Below are 17,558 nucleotides of genomic sequence, written 5' to 3' on the forward strand. Positions count from 1 at the left end.
GAGGCAGGACAGTGGACAGACACATACAACAGCACTCTGCTTTCCCCTTCCTTTACACAACATCTCAGAATTGGGGGAGCCCATCTACTGGTCCTCAAAGGGCCTACGCCTGCTGCAGCTGCGAGAAGGGACTGTGCCCAGCTTGGTCCAGAGCTCCTAAAGGGACCCAGGCAGAGCGAAGGAGGCCAGCTTCTCAGCCTCCAGGGCCACCTGCTGGAAGGCGGGTCTGTCTGAGCCTCTGGGGGGGCGGGGCTGACCTGCCTCTCTAATGGCTCCCCGGCCACGCTGAGGCTGGTGGCCCATGGGTGTGGGGTGCCGTCACTGTAAGTACAAGGAGCAGAGCTTCGGGGCTCTGGGCCCCCGCTCTGTGCAGCTCGCCGGGATATACCCACCTCCTCCACAGTCGCTATCAGCTGGTCCACAGGCGTGGGGCTGATGTCCCCATAGATCAGACTCTCCTTGTAGTTGGTCTTGCTGATGTTCTCAGGTTGCTTCTTGACGAAGTAAACCCCTTTGGACTTGAGGGACGCCGGGAAGCCCAGGCAGGGTATGATCATGCCGGCGGGGTTGAGCGTCAGCACCAGAACCAAGACGTCCGGCTTCTCGAAGAATTCCGTGAATAAGGCCAGGTTCTCCTCCGCTCCCAGCATTTTGCCCCACTTGTCTGGCTTGAACTTAAGCATGATGGCAGCGACTCCCTCCAAGTACTCTAATCTGACGTCCGATGTAATGGTCATCTTGACGTCTTCTTGCACCGCTGTCCTCTGTTAAATGCACAGAGACACAGATGCACAGATGCACAGTGATGGGACCATTTGAAGCCCCTGTTCTAGCCAAGCAAGAATGAAAAGGGTGAATGTTTTCAGCTGTGGATGGGCTGGGGGTGGGGGAGGGACAGGAGGTCACGTCTGGACAGCTGCCCCTACCCCACTGTGGGCTGTTGGATGGAACAAGGCCGCCCAGCCGTGGTGTGTCCTTGTGTTAGTTGTGACCACAGAGCTACCATGTTTCCCTGAAAATAAGACCTAGCTGGATCATCAGCTCTAATGCATCTTTTGAAGCAAAAATCAATATAAGACCTGGTATTACATTATATTATATTATATTGTATTATATTATATTATTATATTATACCCGGTCTTATATTATAGTAAAATAAGACTGGGTTTTATGTTAATTTTTGCTCCAAACGACGCATTAGAGCTCATGGTCCGGCTAGGTCTTATTTTCGAGGAAACACGGTAATAGGCTAGGGAAGGTAGAGACGGGTGCTGGGGAAAAAGGGAAAAGAAAACGATCATAGCAAGATCGTCTGAAGGTGACGGCGTGGAAAAGGCAAAGTGACGCGAGAAGGTCAGGTACAATGTTCCCAGGAAAGTGAGAAACAAAACAGATCGCACCTCTAGAATACGTGGGAAATGCAGCAAGAGAAGGGGTGGACCTGGTGTGCAGGGTATGAAGTTCCTCACACTCTCCCTGTCCTAACCCGGCCATAGTGTACCCCAACTTTTGCCCTGCTCTTCAGCCTCTCCCTTGCACCCCCCACCGTGTGCCCATAAAGGGATCCCACTGCAGACTCCCTGAGACCTCTCAGAACCTGTTCATGTCTTCCCTGGGAGAACCCCACGTGGCTTTTCCAGGGTTAACTGGAGAGTTGGGGACGGGGGATCCCCTTACAGAACTCCCTGAAGTCTCAAAGGGCCGAGACTAGGGTGAGGTGAGTGAGGCACTCCCTGTGGGCACAAACTGTAAAGAGATGCCCCAAATGTTACTAATCAAGATAAATGGTATTTGAGTATTTTAACAAGCAAAATGAGCACACAGTCATGAAGGAAATACCAAAATTCTCAATAAAGCCAGGCTCTTTCAAGAGGGCCGGCATCGGGGACGTGAGTGTGGTAGGTTCTGTAGGGTCGGACCTGCCCTTGCTGGGTTGAACGAACAGTTAAGCCTGATGCTGGCTTTCACCACAACCTAGGAGGTGTGCAGCGCCTAGATTTCTGGGGGAACCTGGCGCTGCTCAGCTCCTCTGGGGACCAGGCGCTGTCACTCCTCCAGCCCAAATTCCTAGGAGTTTGCTTCTCTCCAGACCTCGCAACTGCACTGCTCTGAGGTGTCTGTGTCAACAGATGATGCCAGAAGCACTTGCAGATTCCAGCTTTTGATCAAAGCTACTGCTTTGGAGATAGTCACAGTCTGCAGGTCTCAAAACGACACACTGTGAGAGTGGCCGCGTTTCATCCTGGCCACTATGTTACGGCAAAACAACTGTGTAATGCGGCATAGCAGCCTATGGTGTTATTCTCCCTATGAGAGAACTTGGGGAAAATGTACACGAGAGCTTGGTGGCCAGTGAGCAAAACCTGTCTCATGCAGACACATCTGTGCAGGGGAAGGGGACCCGCCAGGCACCTCGGCACATGGCAGGAGCAACGATGACATTCACAGAGCGCCTACTGCTCTGCGCCCCACCAGGGCTCTGTGCCTGTTGCTAAATTACCCCCACGGGTCCTCCGACACAGCATCACGGGCTCCTTTTACAGACGTGGCAATGGGAAGGCCGGGAAGCGCGTGCCTGAAGTAACCTCACTGTTTGTAAGTCTCACCAAGCTGGTGATGCTGCTGGCATTTAAGGGAGCATCTTCCGGTTTACTGATCTTGTAGATTTGGGCTTTTACGAAACCAACTTTTCCCTAGGAATGCCATGGGTGGGCTCCCTCCTGAACCACACCGTGTGGTTTGAGAGGACCCGCTGACCCCAAGTCTCTCCCAGGCAGCCAGTCTCATGTCAAACGCCCATCTAGCCATGTTTTGGGGTGAGGCCAGGAGGTCCCGGTTAAAAGTGTTGTCCCACATGATGCTTCTGGAGGAGAGTAAGCTCAGCCATATTGGAGCGGGGGTGGGGGGTGGGCAGGGACAGCTTCTCGGGGAGGTGGCCCTATGCCGGGCCCTCGGGACTAACAGGAGAAGCCCAGGTTGGGGGCTCCCAGGAGAAAACAGTCGGACAGTCGACGGAGGCAGGATGGAGAATAGTGTGAAGTGGCTGGGGGAGGACCCAGGAAGGTGGGGGTCCGGGAAGGGGGCCGGGCCAGCCGGGGGCAGCCTGCACCCAGGCCCAGACCCCTGACTGGCTCTGAGTGGGAGCAGAGCAACTGCCGGGTGGGCGATGGGTCTCCTGACTGCCAGGACCTGGGTCCACCTCTGTCCTCTGGCGTCCCCTCAGCTAAGGGCTGCTCACCAGCTGACGTAAACGGCTGCTGCAGTCACGGGCAGCACGAACCAACGGCAGCTCTTCCCTAGACCAGTGAAGAAAATGGTTCCCTTCCCTGAGGGACTCCAACTGCCATGGAACTTCCGCACGTCCCCTCAGCACCTGGGGCTTCTAGAACCTTCTCCTTGGGACCTGAGTGATCGTTGGCAGCACAGCAACCCTCTACCGCCCACCACAGTGAAGAGGCTCTTGGACTATAGTGTTTAAAACTCCATCAGACAACCTCTGCCTTTGAATTGGAGTACTTATCTCATTCCATGTAATTACTAATATGTTGGGATTTAAATCGATTGTCTTACTAAGTGCTTGCTATCTGTCTTGCCTCTTCTAGGTTCCCTTTCTTGTCTTCAGGATTAAATAATTTTTATTATTTCATCTCCCCCAGTAACTAGGTTATTAAACTTCATCCGTGTTTCTTTCAGAGGTTTGCAGACATTGTAACATGCACCTGACATCTCACAGAGTAATATTCCTGCTTCTGCTCTCTTCCTAGACGAGGCAAGAGCTGTGAAAAGCTTTGACCTCATTTATTTCTCTCCCCACTTATATACCAGGGTTGTCATAAATTTTAGTTCTGAAACAGTGTTACTAATAATGTAGTTGGGTAGGTATTCATTACATTCCCCCGTGCTCACCACTTCTTTTCCCCTATGAGCTTCTACCTGGGATCAGTTGCTTTCTGCCTCTCTCAGCATTTCCCTTCATCTTCTGGAAAAACCAGCTTTGGCGGCAATGCAACGTGGAGGAGGCGGAGAGTCACTGCACTTCCTGGGGTACACACTAAGTGCAGGGGCAGGAAGAGAAGGTCCACTCCACCGCTTCCACTCCCTATCACGGCACTGGGGTTTCGGACAGGAGCTCGGGCAAGAAAAGGAAAAAAGAGGCATTTAGATTGGAAAAGAAGAGGCAAAACTATCTCTATTCGCAGATGACGTAATCTAGTATGTAGAAATTCTAAAAAATCCTTAAGACAACTATTACAGCTAATAAAAGAGTTCAGCAAGTTGCAGGACACACGACTGACACATGAAAACCAACTGTATCTCTACACACTAGTCATGAACAACTGGATAATGAAATTCAGGAAATAATTCCACTTACAAGAGCATAAAAAAAATAAAATATTTAGGAATAATTTTTTTAAACAAAGTGCAAGATGTGTACACGGGAACCTACAAAACATCATTGAAAGAAATTAAAGATTTAAATAAATGGAACGACACCCCGTATTCATGGATTGGAAGACTTCATACTGTTCTCCTCAAATGAATCTACAGATTCGACACAGTTCCTGTCAAAATCTCAGCTGGCCTCTTTTTGCAGAAATGGAAAAGCTGACGTTCAGTTTCACAGGGAAATGTGAGAGACCAAGAACAGCTGAAACGATCTTGAAAAAGAACAAAGTCAGAGGAGTCATACTTCCCAATTTCAAAACTTATTACAAAGCTAAGTAATCAAGACTGAGTGTTACCAGCACGAGGACAGGCATACAGACCAACAGAACAGAAGTGAGAATCCAGAAATAAACATATACACGTGCGAGCTATTGATTTTAGGCAAGGGTGCAAGATAATCCAGTGGGGGAAAGAATAGTCTTTTCAACAAATGGGATTCGAATAACTGGACATCCACGTGCAAAAGAACCAAGTTGGACCCTTACCTCACACCAGCTACAAAAATTAACTAAAAATGGGTCAAAGGTGTAAAAGTAAGAGCTAAAATTACAAAACTCTTAGAATAAAACAGGGGAGTAGATATTCATGATCTTGGATGAAGCAGTGGTTTCTTACATATGACACCAAAAGTATACGTGGCCAAAGAAAAATAGATAAATTGGGCATCATCAAAATTAAAAACTTTGGTGTTTCAAAGGACACTGTAAAGAAAGTGAGAACACAACGCACAGATGACAGAAAATATTTGCAAATCATACATCTGACAAGGGAACTATATTCAGAATATTTGTAGAACCTCTAACACAATAATAAAAACACAGACAGCATACTGAATAATGGGTAAAGGATATAGCTAGACATTTTCCCAAGAAAGATACAAATGACCAGTAAATACATGACAAGATGCTCGATCCCATTAGGGAAATGCTGCTCCTCGGGGAAATGAGCTCAGATGAGGTCCCTAGAGAGTCAAATTCAGGGAGACAGAAAGTGGAAGGGAGGTTACCAAGGCCTAGAAGATGGAAGAATGGACAGTTAGTGTTTAGTGGGGACAGAGTTTCAGTTTGGGAAGATGAAACGAGATCTGGGGATGGAGGGTGGTGACGGTTGCACAATGATGTGAATGTGCTTATTGCCAGTGAACTGCGCCCTTAATAATGGCTAAAACGGTAAGACTTTATGTCATGCATTTTCTACCACACCCAAAAAGGCCCCACTTCACTTTGAGACCCAGGCTCTCCGGCCACTTTTGTGCCTTCCCCCTCCTCATCCCAGCCGTTGCACACTCACGCAGGTCTCTGGGTTCCAGATCAGTCCGACATTTTGCTCCACCTTCCCTCGGGGACTTCAGTGTCACACAGATGGCCTCAGCAGCGCCCTGGCCTCCTCAGTTGTTCCCAGCGTGTCCGTTCCTTGCTTTTACCAGCCCCTCTGCTTCCCGTGGACGCCTCTGCTTGCCCGTTCCGTCATCCCACTGTCCCCTCCTCCCTCTCTCCATGAGAGTCCCAGGACTATGGCTTATCACTCCGGCAATGACCTAATCGCTGGACCTTTCCTCACCCCACTGGTCCCACAGCTCTTCCTCAGCTGAGCTGATACCAGTGACAGCACTGCCGGAGAAGTCGCACACCTGCACACATGCCATGTACTGCCTGGCATGTCTGCTGTTGTTTTTTTCCAATGAAAAAAATTTTTTTTTGTCACCTGGCTCTGCTTTGCTCCAGGACAACTCTTCAAAACCTTCATTTTTCTCAAGTCCCTGACCTTTCTCTTCCCCCTCAGCAGATGACCTCCCCTTTACCTCAGTTAGAAAACAGAAGCCCTCAGAGGCAAGTTTCTGGATTGCTCATAACCAAACCTGATGAAACAGAGGTGGTAGCCCTCTCTCATGCAGGTCGACCCTTTCCTTTCACCAGGGCCCAGGGTCCCCTCTTCTCCTGCCCACCTTCTTCTCTATCTTTTTTCCTACTATCATCTTTGAAACATGCACAAACCATGACCATCTTAGAAAAAAATCCTTCTCTAACTCACTTTGCCCTCCATCTCTTCTCCCCTTCACTGCCACACTTCTCTCAAGAATTGCCTGCAGTCTGTCTCTATCTCACCACGTCTTTCTTTCCATGAAAACACTCCCACTTGGCTTTCTCTCCTGGAAAGGAGGAGGAGTGGAACCAGAGTGCAACATGTCTTCAATGATTTAACCCGGAGGTTGTCCACGCCATTTCCGCTCACACCCTATTGGCCCGTACCTGGTCACATAAACACCTAGCTGCAAGGGAGGCTGGAAAGTGTAGTCTCTATCTGGCATCCATGTGTCCCCTCACACTTGGAGGACTAGGTAACTAAGTGAATGGGGGGATCCCATGGACAGCGAGCAGTCTCCAGCACGCTGGCCTAGACCCACCCCTAGAGCTCAAGGCTGCTACTTGGAATAGCACCTCAAACTCAACGTGCACAAAACTGCCCTCTCCCCCCTCCCTGCCCCCTTCCACATCCCCACACACTTGGTCTTCCTTTGGGGTTCCCTGACTCATTAATGGCCCTGCCAGCTGCTCAGGCACCAGCAGGGTCCTGGTTCTCATGGTCGACACAAGTTACTTCTGCCTCCTCAACGTTTCTGAACTCGTCCACCCTCCTCCATGGCTCTCTGGTCCGAGCTGCTGTTGCCCCCCAACCCCGGGCCTGTGGCCCTCTCACTCAATCTCCACACCCGCTCTTGGCCCCGGCAGCCCATCCCCCAGGGCAGCTTTCAAAAGACAGCTGTCATGTCAGCGCCTGCTTAAAACCCACCAACAGCTTCCCACTGCCCTTGTGGTAAAATCCAAGCAAACCTAACATGACTTGATAAGCCCTGGCCGGGCCTCACTCGTGCTGCTCGTCCCCATTCCCAATCTGACCGGCCCCAGGCTCCAGCACGCTGGCCTTTCAGCTCCTCCAAGACACTGCCCACCGAAGGGCCCTCCTGCTTGGGCTCGAAGCCTGCGTACACATGCCCCTAGGCACTGCTGGGGTATCATTCCCTAGTAAATGCCCCCTGCAGACCGCTCCCGCCCTCCGTCTCCGTGAAGCCCTCCGAGCACCTTGCACTGCTCCGTTGGGCCAGCAGGACACTTGCGATTGGTCAGGCACAGAGCTAGGCATCAGTTACCCCTCCCCCACCCCAGCGCTGCGGCAGAGCCTGGCCCTGTGCCTGGCCCACAGAAGGCCTTCTGCAAACGTTCCCTGTAAAGAGCTCTGCTGAACCTCATCCATCCAACCCAGCGTTTCCCGACTGGACGGTGGAACCCTTCCTTCCTTTAAGCGACATCGCTCTTCTGAGGGACAGTTTCAAACACTAGCTCAAGGTCTCAGCTGGTCAGCTTCCGCCCAGATGGTGCTCTCTGGGGTCTATGTGTCCCGAGACACAAAGGCTCGAACGTCTGAAGGTGAAATCGGGGACGCGGCGGGAGCCGGGGAGAGCCTCACTTGGCCCTCACACCACAGCACTTGGGCTTCGGGGTGGGGGCTCTGCCTGGTGTGAAGGGGACTCATGAGTGACGCGACGAAGGGCGCCTCTCAGCTTCCTGGCAGGTCACACCGGTGTCCAATCTGAGCAAAGGACTAGACAAGGACCCACGTTTTCTAGGCGGCACGACAAATCTTTGGATAGACACATGCTGTCCACGTAGCAGTGGAAACAGAGGGCCCTTTGGAAATGGCCAGGGCAGTGGCTGAAGCTTCCTCTCTGGGACAAGATGTGGGGCAGAGCAGTGGGTGGCGACTGCGCCCGCCTGCCAGGGCCACCAGCCCAGGCCCTCATTTCCTTTGTGCTGGCAGTCACAGCCCACACGGCTCATCCTCTACTTACAGGCCCCTGGGGAGCACTTCCTCTCTGCTGAATTAACGCGGAAGCCAAGTTTCAGGAGAGACATGACCTGTCATTAAATACAATTGCAGGACAATTTTCCCTGCTTGCAGACAGCGGGAGGCCGGGCCATCTGGCTCTCGTCACTGCCCCCAGCACGCACACACATACCCTCTGTCTGCTCTGGCCCTGCCACACAGCCTGGTTCTGAGCTCCCAGCAAGGGGACAGGAGGACGAGCGGCCTCTGTCCTCCTGCCCAGACATGTCCTTGCCCCTGGCGTTGGGAAGAAAGGGAGGCCCAACCCTGTCTGCCCGGCTGGCCCAGCAGGAGACTCCTTCCTTCATGGAGTGGGCAGTGTGGCCAGAGACGTCTCTGGCTCACGAGGTTTCCAAAGGTCATCTCAAGGGTAGGCACTATGGGGGTCTGGGGATCTTGCCTCATTTGGGGGTCTATGCATGGCAAGCCCTGGGGTGAGGCCCCCACAAGGCACAGGAATGCTTGGATTCCACGCCATCCAGGCTGGAAATAGGGCAGGTCGGTGTGAGGATTTCACAGCAAAATGTGCCTCTGCCTCTAGGGAAGGACGTAGATGGAATGCAGTGCTGCCCAAGAAGCCACCGGAACTAATGGTGCCTGGCTCCACCCCCAGAGGGCCAGGGTCAAAAGGGGTTTTCAAAGGTCCCTTTGGGTTGATGTGTGGGCAGGCTGGGGAGCCCCTAGTCCCTCAGAGGTGAGTCTTGATATCCTTGGCTCACTGTAGGAGAACAATCACTGACAAAACAAATGAGAAACTCGAGCAGATCGACTCACAGACAAACGCCTTCCAGGACACAGTAGAACGACGTTCCATGCAAGCTGCCCAGCACACCACCCAATGCAGCTCAATTTATATTTTGGGGTGCGGGTATTCAAGGCCAGCTGGGCTTTAAGGGATCCATGGTCCCACCAAGGACGTCCAAAACATTATAGCTCAGCTTCCACCAGAAACTGGAAAATAGCAAATCGTTCTTTTTTAAAAGGACAAAAACCCCTTTTCTTTGGAATATTAAAAAAACTTAAACTGTTAGAGAATAATCTCCTCTTCACTGACTTAGTTTATTACACTCTTTCCCCAAAAACAAGACCTAGCCAGACCATCAGCTCTAATGTGTCTTTTGGAGCAAAAATTAATATAAGACCTGGTCTTATTTTACTATAAGAGCAGATCTTATATTAATTTTTGCTCCAAAAGATGCATTACTGGCTAGGTCTTATTTTTGGGGAAATAGGGTATATCTCATACTGGGGGAAAAATATCTCCAAGATGAAAAGCAAGTACTCTAAGTAAGTTCTGAGCATCAGAACAACAACAAAGCCTGACAGACGTTGGGCTTTTCCTGTTTAAACAGCATCGGCCAGCCTGCAGGCTCCGGGTGGACATGACCATCTCGAGTTTAACTCTGAACTTCAGGGGAGGGGGAGAGAGAGAGAGAGACGCAAGGCCCTGGGAGCTGGGCCTCTGGCTGGTGGGGCTTCTTTGCTTTGTTTGCAAAATGAAATGTACTTTGAACATAATGAGTCAGGAAAGAAGAATTCGGAGGAGGTCTGGAAATGAAATTTCCTGCCTCTGGTTTGACTCACGCCTGTCTGTCTCTAAGTCTTCCCCAAGGATATTTGTTCCGCTGTGACAGAGCTGTCTCTGCATCCTCCAGGTCCCCCAGCTGGGGGGGTGGGGGTGGGGATCATTGCTGGGATGAAGGCAGGGTGGGTTCTGCACCCCAGCTGCAGAGACAAGCCTTTCCTGAGTCCCCTTGTCAGTCTGCAGAGGGCCGGGGCATTTACCACCAAGGGCATGTTCCCTTCTCTGGCCTGTGTCCCTGAAGTCTTAAGAAATAAGAACTGTGAACTCAGCATCCTTCTGTCTTTTGAGTCTTTTGCAGGGCGGCCAACCGCCCTGGTGTGTCCAGGACCCGGGGCTTTCAGAACCAAGCGCAGAAAGTCCCGGACACACTGGCACTAACTAGCTGGTGGCCTCCGGGTTGCTGCCAGCGCCGCGCTGACCGGAGGAGCAGTCAGGGCTGGCTGAGGCCCGGGGACCTGGCAGGCAGCCAAAGACTTCCCCTGGGGTTTTCAGAGAGGTGGAGACTTGGTCGGGACCACCCATTTTGTAATTAGTGGGGCCAGGTTTGGAATCTGATTTTCCAGTTCGCCAAATGCTGCTGGTTCAGCCCCTCAAGGGACCACTTTCATGGCAGAGCTTTATTTTAAGGTCTTCAAACCCCAGTGCCTCCGACTTGAAGGGTGGGCCTCCGATGTGACACCTGGGAAACTGTTGGAAAGGAAGACTCTCAGCCCCACCCCTGGGAGCTTCGAGCTCTAGTGGGCTGTGGGAAGTCCTGTGCCAGAGGCCAGAGCAGTGGACCCCGAGCCATGGCTGACACTACTTAAAGCCACAGGGAAATGGTGCATTTACCCTCCAGGCAGCTGGCACAAGCTCACCAGAATAGCCGGAGCCTACGCTCCACAGGGAGTTTTATCAAGTTTTGAAGGACAGTTACATGTGTCTTTGAATAAAACTGGAAAAACAAGTCAATACAAATAATACATGACAGAGAGATTTTCTTTTCCATTAATAGAGAGGGGAGGCAGAGTAGGCCACCCCGAAATATGCCTTTTGGATCTTGATTATCCTAAGGTGCTTGTTTTTAGGACACCAAGACTCAGAAGGAAACTTTGACCTGTCCCCCTAACTGCCTGAAAGAATTCAGATAGAGAACGTGCTTTAGGAGGGGAGATATAGGTGACTACACTTTTATATAAACTGCAGTGTGACAGACAGAGGAGCCTGGCACGGCCACTGGTCCAAGTCCCGCCTGTGCCCCTTGTTAGATGGCCCAGCAGACCTGCATTTCCCAGACGTTTGCTTTTCCATCTCCATGTGGACCCCTCCCTGCCCTCTGCAGCCCCAAGCACAACCTCCCTTTCTCCTTAACTTAAGATGCCACAAACGCCTCAACTGCCCACATTCTTAAGGAACCCCGCTGTGTACACACGTAGTTAACTCTGGGTCTTTCCTCCTGTTAATCTGTCTCATGTTCATCTTATTATCTGTCCATCCAGAAGGATTGAGAAAAGTAGGAGGAAAAATTAAATTTTTTCTCCCCGCAGCTGAGAGCTGCTGTGAGCTGCCGACCGACGACTGCTTGGGGGTGGTGGGGAGGGAGGAAAGGAGGAAGAAAAGAGGGGGAAAAAACTTCTGTTTCTCCTGTGATAGACCTGATTTTTTGGAGCAGTCTTAGGTTTACAGGAAAATTGGGCAGAAAGTACAGAGTCCCCCATCTACCTCTCACCCCTCTCACCCCTCCCCCTGCCCCTACTGTTTCTCATTACTAACATTTTGTATTCATGCAGGACATTTGTTACAATGGATGAGTCAATAACAATACATTATTAGTCACTGAAGTCCCCAGTTTACATGAGGGTTCATGTGGTGTTGTGCCTTCTGTGGGGTTGCACGAACATGAAGTGACAGGAACCTACCGCTACTGTGTCACGCAGAGTAGTTTCACAGCCCTAAAAATCTCTGTGCTCGGCCAGTTCATCCCCACCCCCTACCCCCTGGCAGCCCCGATCCTTTCACTGTCTCCATAGTTTCGCCTTTCCCAGAATGACACACACTTGGAATCACACAGTATGCTGCCTTTTCACACTGGCGTCTTTCTCTTAGGAATATGCATTTAACGGTCCTCCCTGTCTTTTCCTGGCTAGACAGCTCATTTCTTTTTAGTGCTGAATAATATTCCATTGTCTGGATGGGCCACAGTTTGTTTATCCATCACCTACTGAAGGATGTCTTGGTCCTTTCAAGTTTTAGGGATTATGGGTAAAGCTGCTGTAAACCTCCGTGTGCAGGTTTTTGTGTGGAAGTCAGTCCTTAACTAATTTGGGTTAAATACCGAGGAGCAGGATTCCTGGGTCACGTGGTAAGAGTACGTTAGTGGGTAAGGAACCGCCAAACTGTCCTCTGAAGTGGCCGGACCAGTTGGCATCCCCACCAGCAGTGAATGAGACTTCCTGGCTCACCTCCTGGCCAGACTGGGTGTTGTCAGTGCTCTGGATTTTGGCCATTCGAAGAGGCGTGTCATGGTCTCTCTCTGTCATTTTAATTTGCATTTCCCTGATAATATATGTGGAACATCTTTTCATATGCTTATTTGTTATCTGTATGTCCTCTTTGGCGAGGTCTCTGTTTAGGTCTTTTGCCCAATTTTTAATTGGGAAGAGAAATCTTTTAAAACATGATGTATTTTTAAGAGCCACAGCCACATATGGTATGATTCCATTTATAGCAAATGTCCAGAATAGCAAATCCATAGAGACAGAGAGTGGATTAGTGGTCGTCAGGGGCTGGGGGAGGGGCATGGTGAGTGACTGGTTATGGGGACGGAGCTTCCTTCTGGGGTGATGAAAATGTTCTAGAACTAGACAGAGGTGATGGTGGCACACCACGGTGAATGCACCAAATGGTTCACTTTACAATGGTCAAGACAGTAAATTTTGTTTTGTGTATTACAAAAATCACAATAAAAACAGGAAAAAAAAGAGGTCTCTGTGGAGGTGTGAAGAACACTGAGCCAGGCCGGGGATTTGCAGGCGTCCCCCTGCCCACCGCGCAGCCCTGCAGCGGCGCCGTGGACTTCCGCCATCTACCCCTTTCAAGATCCTGGCTGACACCTCGCCTCACTCAGGTCACCATCACGGCCATAGATTCTTCCCTTTGTTCAAGTCTGTGGCAGCATCTAGGCATGACTCTGTCCCCATAAAGTCACCAAAAATGGCTCTAAGCCAAAGCACCACAGTCCTCAGGGCAGCATTCACACCTGATCCCAGCAGGGCCACTCGCCAGCCATTCACCCAGGGCCGCTCTGACATTTCTGGATGTTGAAGGCCAGCCCTCCCTCCCCGGACTCCACTCAGAGGGGAGTGGAGTCCTGAGTCAGAAGGGATGGAAGCGGGGCTACGGCTCTGTTTAGTTATTCCTTTGCCGTGATTAAAAACAACTCTGCACTTAAAGAGCTCCTTGTGAAACCGAAGACTTCTGAACTGAAAGTGACACTTTCCTGGAGCAAAGTTCAAGGACGCAAGCCCAGGCTCCCCCAGGCTCCCCGCCAGCCTGTTTATCCGGTCCACCGTCCAGCCGAACGAGTGCTGGGCTGCGGCTTGCCCGGCTCTGGTGGCCTCGGCCTCACTGAGTCAATCACTCCCAGCTCTGCACCTCCTCACCAAGTCGAGGTGTCCGGGCTCCCCTGGGGGAGAACCAGCTCTGAGGACACTCACCAGGCTCCTGCCGGAAACAGCTAGCTCAGGCTCCTCCAGAGGAGCGTTTGCAGAAGAAGTACAAGGTCCCCACCGCCGGGTCCCTCCTACCCGGCGCTGATGCTCTGCCTTTGATCCCTTTGTACAGATGGGGGTTGGGGACAGGAAGGGCGCGCTGGTCCCCACACAGGACCAAGTAGGTGAACCCTCGTCACCATTAATGGTGAAGCCCTTGGTACGTCCCAATCCCCCAGCTGACTCTTCGGGGGCCCAGGGTGCTAAACCTGAGATTCTGAGCTTCCCTTAGTCCAGCCCCGCAAACCCTGAATGAGAAAACAGGTTCTTCTCCTCCCGCCCCCTCAACCAGCCCACCTGGTCCCTGAGTCCTTTCTGCAGCCCCCACCCTTTGCCCAGGCTCAGTACCCCCAGCCCCTGCAGGGCCATGCCCAATGGATCTCTTTCCTGATCCCTCTGCCCAGAGGCTCAATGACATGACTTGCCCATTTCCCAGGGTGTGGTCCTGTGGGGACAAACTGGCCGCATCACCTGTGACTCACGGGCCTCCTGATTAAATGCGGAAACACAAGTACATGGCCGTGCTGAGACTGGGTCAGCATTCTGCGAGGACTGAGTTTTTTTAAATAACCCCCCCACTTACACACACGCACCCCGCCCCAGCACACTGCCACTCCCAGGATTTCACGCGGGGCTGCCCTCAGGCTGCAAAACCCTCCAGTCCACGGCCTCCCTCAGGGGCCCTAGGGGTCTGCAAACTGCTTCTGTGAAGGACCAGAGAGTAAATAGTTCAGGATCTGGGCTCCAGAGGGTCTGTGCCTCATAGTTTTGAAGCAGCCAGACCAGGCGTGGATGGTGGGTATGGTGCGTCCTCTACAGGGACAGGCAGGGGGCCAGCTTCAGCCATGGGGCTGACCCCTGGCCTAGGGGAAAAAGGGCAAAATATTCACCGCTTCATTTTCCTTCCTAAATGAGCTCAAGAACCTTCAAGAGGGGGCTTCTCGGGAGGCCCTGCTCCCCACTTTGCCGGTGGACATCCTCTGTGAGCACTGCTTGAGTGTGTGCCCCAATCGAGGTGTCTATGGTTTGTGAATTATGTTCACGCTCCATAGTGCTGACGTGTTCTTTATGAAACCTACAAAAAGAGAACGCTTACAGGATGACAAAGATGAAATAAACAGCACTTAATTTTTTAAAAAAGCCCAGTTTGTTAGGAGTATAAGAAGCTTTGTAATTAAAAGTACTTGAAAAAAAAAATTTTTTTGATTAAAGAGTCTCTGATTTGGAGGTCTAAGTTGTTTGCTAGGCATTTAAAAATTTTAGGTGTTTTTTAAATTGAGATGTAATTAACATATAACACTGTATTAAAGTGTATGGGATGATTTGATACCCATACATATTGTGAAATGCTTACTACAATAAGGTTAATTCACACCTTTGTCACCTCACATCTGTTGTGGTGACGATGAGAATATTAACAATCTACTCTCTCAGCAGTTTTCAAGAAGTCACCACGCTGTACATTGGATTCCCAGAATCCGCTCCTCTTCTCACTTGAAGTTTATATGCTTTGAACAACAGCTCCCCACTTCCTCCACCCTCCAGCCCCTGACAAACACCATTCTACTCTGTTTCTACAAGTTTGACGTTTTTGGATTCTACGTATAAATGAGCCCAGACAGTATTTGTCGTTCTCTGACTTAATCCTACTTAGTATAATTCCCTCAAGATTCATCCATATTGTCACAAATGGCAACGTGTCCTTCTTTCTCACGGCTAAATAATATTCCATTGTGAGTGTGTGTGTGTGTGTGTGTGTGTGTGTGTATACCACTTCTTATCCATTCATTTGTTGATGGTCACTTATGCTGTTTCCATGTCTTGACTATTGTAAATAATGCTGCAATGAACATGGGGGTGCAGATGTCTATTTGAGAAAGTGATTTCATTTCCTTCAGATAAATACCCAGAAATGGAATTGCTGGATCATATAGTAATTCTGTTTTTTATTTTTTGAGGACCCTCCACACTGTTTTCCGTAGTGGCTGCACCAGTCTGCAATCCCACCAACAGTGCACCGGGGTTCCCTTTTCAACACATCCTCCCCAACACTTGTTATCTCTAGTCTTTTTGATGCTAGCCATTCTGACAGGTGTGTGCTGGTATCTCACTGGGGTTCTGATTTGCATTTCCCAAATGATTAGTGATGCTGAGCAGCTTTGCATGTACTTGGCCATTTGTACGTCTTCTTTGAAAAAATGATCTATCCATGTCCTTGGCCCATTTTTTTATTGGATTTTTTTTTACTATTGAGTTGTACGAGTTCCTTATACATGTTGGACAGTAACCCCTTATCAGACAGGTGGTTTGCAGATATCTTCTCCCATTCAGTAGGTTGTCTTCATTTTCTTGATAATTTCCTTTGCTGTGCAGAAGCTCTTTACTTTTGTGTAGTCCCACCTGTTGATTTTTCCTTTTGTTGCCTGTGCTTTTGGTGTCACCTCCAAAATATCATTGCCAAGACCAGTGTCAAGGAGCTTTCCCTAAATTTCCTTCTAGGAGTTTTATGGCTTCAGGTGTTATGTTTAAGAGTTAATTTTTGTAAGATAGGATCCAATTTTATTCTTTTGCATGTGAATATTGTTTTCCATGCACCATCTACTGAAGAGACTATGTTTTTCCTGTTGAGTTTTCTTAGCTCCCTTGTCAAATATAAGTTGACTGCACATTCAAGGGTTTATTTCTGGGCTCTCCATTCTGTTCCGTTACTCTGTGCCTATGTTTATGTCACTACCATGCTGCTTTGATTGCTATAGCTCTACAATATAGTTTGAAATCAGGACGTGAGATGGCTCCAGCTTTGATCTTTCCTAAGATTGCCCTGGCTATCTGGAATCTTTTGTGGTTCCATACAAAATTTTAGGGTTGTTTTTTCTATTTCTGTGAAAAATGCCATCAGAATATGATAGGATTGCATTGAATCTATAGACAGCTTTGGGTTGTGTGACATTTTAACAATATCAACTCTTCTGAACCGTGACCGTGTTCATTTATTTGTGTCTTCTTCAATTTCTTTCATTGATGTCCTTTTGATGTTTTCAGAGTACAGATCTTTCACCTCCTTGGGTAAATTCATTCCTGAGTATTTTACTGTTTTTGATGCGATTGGAAATGGGATTGTTTTCTTTACTTCTTTTTCAGATAGTTCCTTGTTAGTGTATAGAAACATAACTGATTTCTATGATTGAGTTTTGTATCCTGAAACTTTACTGGGTTCATTTATTAGTTCTAACAGGTTTTTTTTGGTGGAGTTTTTAGGGTTTTCTATATATATAAGATCAGATCATCTGCAAACAGAGACAGTTTTACTTCTTCCTTTCAGATTGGGTTGGTTTTTAATTCTTTTTCTTGCCTAATTGCTCTGGCTAGGATTTCCAGTACTGTGTTGAATCGGGGTGGTGAGAGTGGTCACCCTGTCTTGTTCCTGATCTTAGAGGGAAAGCTGTCCACCTGTCACCACTGAGGGTGATGTCAACGGTAGCCTTGTCATACATGGCCTTTGGTAGGTGGAGGTATGTTCCTTCAGCATTCGCTTTGTGGAGAGTTTGTATCATCAAAGGATGTTGTAATTCAGGTTTTTTGAGGTACAAATTACAGATAGAAAAATTTGTCCTTTTAGTTGTACAATGTGATGAGTTTTGAAAAATGTATACAGTCACTATTTGCTACATATACAATGTTTTGATTTCTCTTGGGTAAATATCTCGGAGGAGCAGGGTTACTGAATCATATGGTAAATGTATGTTGAACTTTTTAAGAAGCTGCCAAACTATTTTCCAAAGTGTTATTTCTGCTAGCAGTGTATGAAGTTCTTCCTTACAAGCAGTTGGTACAGTCAGGCTTTTAAATTTTGTCAATTCTAGCAGGTATGTATGTTATCTCATTGTAGTTTTAAT

General features: G+C 49.3%; 1 protein-coding gene across 1 annotated transcript in view; it reads right to left on the reverse strand.

The window, feature by feature from the left end:
* The window catches only part of DNAH17 (dynein axonemal heavy chain 17), a 135,925-nt gene that overhangs the window by 104,966 nt on the left and 13,401 nt on the right, over window positions 1-17,558 (reverse strand). Inside the window, exons 3-4 of the mRNA XM_033089155.1 lie at window positions 3,934-4,129; window positions 393-764 (exon numbers count right to left, since the gene is read on the reverse strand). Of these exons, the coding sequence (XP_032945046.1) occupies window positions 393-737 (345 nt within the window). The 5' untranslated portion in view covers window positions 738-764; window positions 3,934-4,129. The remainder of the gene's footprint in view (window positions 1-392; window positions 765-3,933; window positions 4,130-17,558) is intronic.

Source organism: Rhinolophus ferrumequinum, chromosome 21 (assembly GCF_004115265.2).
Source record: "Rhinolophus ferrumequinum isolate MPI-CBG mRhiFer1 chromosome 21, mRhiFer1_v1.p, whole genome shotgun sequence".
NCBI classification, from domain to species: Eukaryota; Metazoa; Chordata; class Mammalia; order Chiroptera; family Rhinolophidae; genus Rhinolophus; species Rhinolophus ferrumequinum.